This window comes from Vombatus ursinus, unplaced genomic scaffold, assembly GCF_900497805.2.
Source record: "Vombatus ursinus unplaced genomic scaffold, bare-nosed wombat genome assembly UNPS02014830.1, whole genome shotgun sequence".
Classification (NCBI taxonomy): Eukaryota; Metazoa; Chordata; class Mammalia; order Diprotodontia; family Vombatidae; genus Vombatus; species Vombatus ursinus.
In genome coordinates, this window is record NW_020954608.1 from 8,663,887 (window position 1) to 8,669,886 (window position 6,000).

Genomic DNA, 6,000 nt, shown 5'->3' on the forward strand with positions numbered 1-6,000 from the left:
CAGAAGCAAAGAGCAATGATGACAGTGGAGGGTGGGGAGCAGATATCCTCATTTATACAGAGATCTTTGTTAAACCATAGGTCCCCCTAAAACAGTTTGGAGTATAGAAGGGGAGGAATGGGCTGAAATCCAGAAAATATTGTGAGAAGTACGATTTGGCCGTATCTAATATATATAGAACTGCCTGTGATTTCCTTTCATTCACTCATTTATTCTTTGGATGAGTGTTTATTGAACATTTTCTGTGTACCTGGCACTGAACTGCAAAGCCCCCTAACATTTTGAAGCTTATATAATCTGGCTGTCAAGGATGATTATTTCACCTCACCCTCTCCCCGCTCAAAAAAAAAAATAAAACAACCCAAAACAAAACAAAAAGCATGCTATGCTACGTATTGGACTGAGTTAGCACCTGGTCTTTGGAATGCATCTGATGTGACTTAGATAAATGGGCAATCTCTTATTTTCATGACAACTATAGAGTTTTATTTTCACTTGTTGATCTGTATAAAAAAGATTGTTTAGTGTTAATCACAATTTTGAATGAAAACTTTTGACTTACTTTGTAATCATGGGCTGAGCTTAACTTTTATTTTTCTCATTCTCATTGTGCTCATTCTTAACCAGTTAACAAACCCTTATAACAAGAGTCCACTAGGGGACATAGTGGATAGGGCACTCACTGGACACAGAGTCAGGAAAGTATGAGTTTGAATCCTGTCTCACATACTTTCTTGCTGTTTGACTCTGGACAAGTCTGTTAACATCCCTTAGCATCAATATCCTCATCTGTAAAATGAGGATGATAATACTAGCACCTACCTCATAGGGTTGTTTGAGTCAAGTGAGACAAATTTACATAGCTCCCTCTACAGATCTTAAAGGGCTATATAAATGCTAGCTATTATTAAGTGTCTACCATATGTGCCAAATACTTGGCTATGGACTGGAGATATAAAGATAGAAATGAAAGTCACTGCCATCACAGTCCTTGCTTTCTGTGGGCTGGAGGTTATTAGTAGCTGGGGTGACCAGGAAAGTCTTCATATAGAAGATAGAGAGGAGAACCCCTGGGCTGAGGTTTGAGGGAAGTCAGGGGTTCTAAGGGGAGTAGATAAGGAGGATGAGCACAGGAGATAAATATCCTGTGCATTTACAGAGCTACACAGTGAAATGTCCTGCAGGAGAAATAGCAAGAAGGCCAAGCTGGCTGGTTCAGAGGGCATAAAGGAAAATATTGTTTAATAAGGCTGGGAAGTTAGGTTGGAGCCAGGTTGTAAAGGGCTTTACATGCAAAACAGACAAGTCTGGTCTTAATCCAAAAGGTAGTAGGAAGCTGCCTCTCAGATTTTTGAGTTATTTGGTCAGACCTTGTGCTTTAGGCATATCACTTTGGTAGCTATGTGGGAGATAAATTGATTAGGGGAGAGAGAGCCTTGAGGCAAGGAGACCAATTAGGCTATTGCAATAGGGTGAGGGGTGAAGAGGGCTTGAACTAGGTGGTGGCTTTGTGCTTCTCAAAATCCCTTTTGAGCTCTTCCAAGGCCTGGGACTGATTCATATTTTTCTTGCAGCCTTTGGATGTGGGAGCTTTGGCTTCGTTGTCTTCTTCTGGTTGTATGTTTTGATCTTCTTTTTCACCAAAGTAAGATAAAATAGTCTGACTCTTTTTGCGCTGCTTACTCATGATCCCGGCCAATTACTTGAGTTTTAAACTCTTTGTTAAGGTAAAAGTCTGCTTCCAATGTGGAGAATGTACTGTCCCAAGCTTCAGGGGTTTTGTGCAGCTGTTTTCAGAGGTACTTCCAGGGAACTGTAAATTTTCACTTCTTCCAAGGTGCTATGATAAGGGGTGATGTGTTTCCTCTCCATAGTCACAACAAGCTTCACCACACTCCTACTCCCGGGACCACCCCTCAGAACTGTGACCCAGATCCAATCACTGGTAAAACAAGAGATTCCTGCCTCAGCACTGGCAAAGAGATCCCTGCAATCCCCCTCTGATCAGCCACTTGATTCCCCCTCACTCTGTGGGTCAGAAGCTCAGGAAACAGCCGCTGCCCCAGAGGCCACGCTCGAGACTTGTGGATGAGACCTAGCTCCTCTCTCACCGCAGTCACAGACTTTTCCCACTGACCTTCTAAGTTGTCTTTGGTATGTGTGGGTTGAGAAGTCTGGAAACTGCCACAGCTGCCCACAATTCAGTCCTCTGAGGCCTGCTCCAGGGCTGCCGTGGCCTGCGTGCCCACGCTGGAAATTTGTTTCATTCTGTCTTTTTGTGGGTTCTGCTGCTTTAGAATTTGCTTAGAGCCATTTTTTACAGGTATCAGTAGGGGTTTGGGAGAGAGCTCAAGACAGTCACTGCTTTCCCTCCACCATCTTGGTTCCGCCCCCTAGGTGGTGGCTTTGTGAATAGACTGAGAGGGAAGCACTGGGAAACATTGTGAAGACAATTCTCTGGACTGGGCAATATTTTTTTTTAAGCTTAAAAAAACCCATGTTTCCATTAATACTAGAGTTAAATGTGAATCTAATTGTTTTCTAAAATTTCATTAAACATAATTGGGGAAGGAGGCAGGGGAAGCTCTCTTGGTCTCCTTAAGTATTTCCACAAGGGTTAACTCTTGGACCTCTTAAGCACTCAGCTGCTCTTCAGGTTTTTATCCCATTGTCCAGCATTTCCTCAATTGAAGCTTGTGTGTGCTCAGTTTTGTTCTGGGCAGTGTTTCTCTAGGTTGGTTTTCAGAAATTCTGTTCAGTGGAGTAGTACCAATGTTTTTGTTTAGTTTTTGGATTTGCATAGCCCCATTCATACAAAGAGCTTAAGGTTGTTGCATGCACTTTCTCCCTGAATCAGTAGCCCACTTCTACCATCTACATGGCAAACCATGCATGCCTTTAAGGCACTTTTGTGTTTGGAAAATACCTTTTGTACTCACCCAAGAGCAAAAGTGACTCTTGTGTTCAGAATTATTACTGGAGGGCTCTAACAGCATCCAGATTGAAGTGTGGAACCAATTTGAGGCCACAAAGCTAAGGGATAATGATAGGGCAGGTGGGCTAATCAGTCCTTTGGAATCCAGCTTGAGGACCAGTGAGTTATTAATTTATGAAATCTTTGATGGAGATGATTGAATGGTAATGGTAGTTATTTTTAAGAGTTATTCTAAAATGCAACTAATATCATTGTCCTAATTAGCATGAGTGTATAAGCTTTAGAATTGGGTTTGTGTGTTGGGCCAATGTGGAGAATTAGGATAAAAGAAATAGGAATAAAAGCACATAAGATTTAATAAAAATAGAGAATCTACCCCTTTATAGTAATAACTGTGCCTCTTTAGCATTATGCTACATTAAGTTCCTTGTGAATGAGCAGTGTGGTGTAGAAGATAAGGGCAGTGGACTTATAGTCAGAAGACCTGGGTTCAAATCTTATTTCAGACACTAGCCATGTTATCTTGGGCAAGTCAACTAACCTCTTGGGCCTCAGTTTCCTCATTTGTAAACTGAAGAGTTGGGACTCAATGACCTCTAAAGTTCCTTTCAGTTCTGAATCAATGATCTTAAGATTTTTTAATTCTTTGTACTGGTATCTCCAGTACCTATCATAGTGACAATGCTTAATAAATACCCTTGGATTGACTTATTATACTGGTAAACGTGGGAAAAGCTAATGAAAATGTTAAAATACAGTACAAAATATTTTAAGCTGACTGCTTTCAAAAAAAATCTCAATATGCCAGTCTGGAATAATTTCTAGATAGTTTGTTCTACTATGCTATGAATCTGTTTTAAAAATACCCGAGTACTTCCAAAGAGCTAGGATGTTATCTATGTAAGCACTCACTCCACTGATTATAACTTTCCATACCTCTAGTACATGGTGTTATGAGGGGCTGTGGCCAAAAATTTATCACCTGGTGGCCAGGCTTTTGGTAACTGGCCTCCCCAAATTTAGACCAGTTCTAGATAACCAAGTTCATTGTCAGGCCTTTGCTCAATAAAGTCTGCAGAACTTGCGTACCATGCCCTGGTGGGTTGAAGGTTAAAAATTTGGTAGAAAATTTTCATAATGCCTTGCATTTGATTATGGGGTAGAAAATTTGCAAATTGTAGGTTTCATAGACTTTCTTTTACAAAAGTAGGTTTAGAATTGTTTATTTTTTGTACTGCTGCAATAGCAGACCTGAATGTGTTTATCTTACTACATACACATTCCAGCATGAATGAAGTTTTGTCTGGTGAGAATGGATATTGTTTGCTTTGTGATGCCCATATAGCATTAGGGTACTGGTTTAAATCATTTGTATGCTGTTCAGTGATATGCATGTTAGGGTGTTTAGGACCTCATGTTACATTCCTGTGTATCTTGACCTTTGCCACCCTTTTCTTTACACATTTTTTTTCCATACATCATAGAAGAGACATTTGGATTTCATTGATAAAATGATAATCCCTCCTTTTGCCAGCCAACAAGAATTTGTGTTATGCTTTTCTCACAGTGGACATATGAATTATGGGAGAAAACGTAAAGTCTTCATAGCAGTTTTAACTTGCTTGTCTTTTTTTCCAGGTACGGGAAACTGGTAGCCAAAAATGTGGCCCCACAAAGGATTCTTCTTTCTTTTTCTCTTTCAACTTATATTTCTTAACCAAATGAATAATGTATAAGATAATTTGTAAACTATAAAAGTCATAAATGTCGGATTAATATATCACCATCAACCAAGTCTTATGTGTTCTTTGTTGACATCACAGATCTCTTAAAAATCACCAACTTAAGAATCAAGTTTGTCAAATTGCATACTTTGGGAGACAACCTGTTGGATTCCAGAATGGAAATCAGAGAAAAGTACTATTATGCAGTTTATGACATGGTAGTACGTGGAAATTGCTTCTGTTATGGACATGCTAGCGAATGTGCCCCAGTAGATGGTCACAGTGAAGAAGTTGAAGGAATGGTAAGTGCATGTCTGCCATTTTTAAAAATTCAGTTTTAAATAGAAAATGGAAACACTCTTTTGTTTAAACCTTATTGCAGATGGGTTTTATATACATCCTTTAACTAGAATTTAGCTTAAACTTTTACAGTGTTTTCCAAGCATTTTACTTTGCAGGTTTTAAATCTTACCTTTGTTCCCTTACAGCCAGGGCTGGTGGTAGATAGTGTGTGTTTTATTTCTCAGTATTAGCTTTTTATTAGTGGATAAAAGCAAATTAACTTTTGAGATTTGTTGCTTCAGGCTACAGCAAAAGTAGACATTTTTAGTCAACAAAGATTAGAAAGATGATGAAATTACAATAGTGTCTGCATTTATGTTAGGGAGGATTAAAAACTGCAGGCATTCCAGTTTCATTGCTGGAGGCCATAAACTGATCATCCTTTGAAAGAGAAAGGACATTTAACCCACATGAGAATACTGCAGAGCTGGTACAATGGACTTCTGCCCCTCTTCTTGGTTTCATCTTCTCCTTAATTTATTTTTTTTCTCCTTTTCCATGATATTTTAACATTATTTTCTGAATTAGCAATTGCTGAGGTTTTCCAAATGGTGGATAGAAAGTGTGGTGAGGAGATTGTGCAAATTTGATGGTATATGCATAAGATTGTGTTGCTGTGTGGTAATATTTGGGTTTTTATTGTTATTTTTAAAGAGGGTTGAATGAAGGATCAAACATCTATCAACTCTTTTCTGCCTTAATGCCTTTCTCTTTAGTTCTATCATAACTATTATTTCGGAAATGAAGGTATAAAATAATTTTTGGAAATTCTGAACTTAACAAACACCAAAAAAAAAAAGAGCATTTCTATATATGGAATAGAACACATACAGAAAATTGTATATGAAGTGGAATCTCTATTCTATACCACTTGCATTTTTTAAAAGTATATAATAAATTCTACCTGTTACTTTCAAAATTGCTTTGCTTGTCTATGCTTCCTTGTGCATTTAAAAAAAAATGTTTCATTGGCCCTCCTTTTTTTTCTTAACTTTTTTT

At 38.5% G+C, this 6,000-nt stretch overlaps 1 protein-coding gene across 2 annotated transcripts in view; it reads left to right on the plus strand.

The window, feature by feature from the left end:
* LAMB1 (laminin subunit beta 1) overlaps positions 1 to 6,000 on the plus strand; it is a 93,869-nt gene that overhangs the window by 14,529 nt on the left and 73,340 nt on the right. For both annotated transcript variants that reach the window (XM_027838730.1, XM_027838731.1), the window contains exon 8: positions 4,759 to 4,961. In XM_027838730.1, coding sequence (XP_027694531.1) covers positions 4,759 to 4,961 — 203 coding nt within the window. The remainder of the gene's footprint in view (positions 1 to 4,758; positions 4,962 to 6,000) is intronic.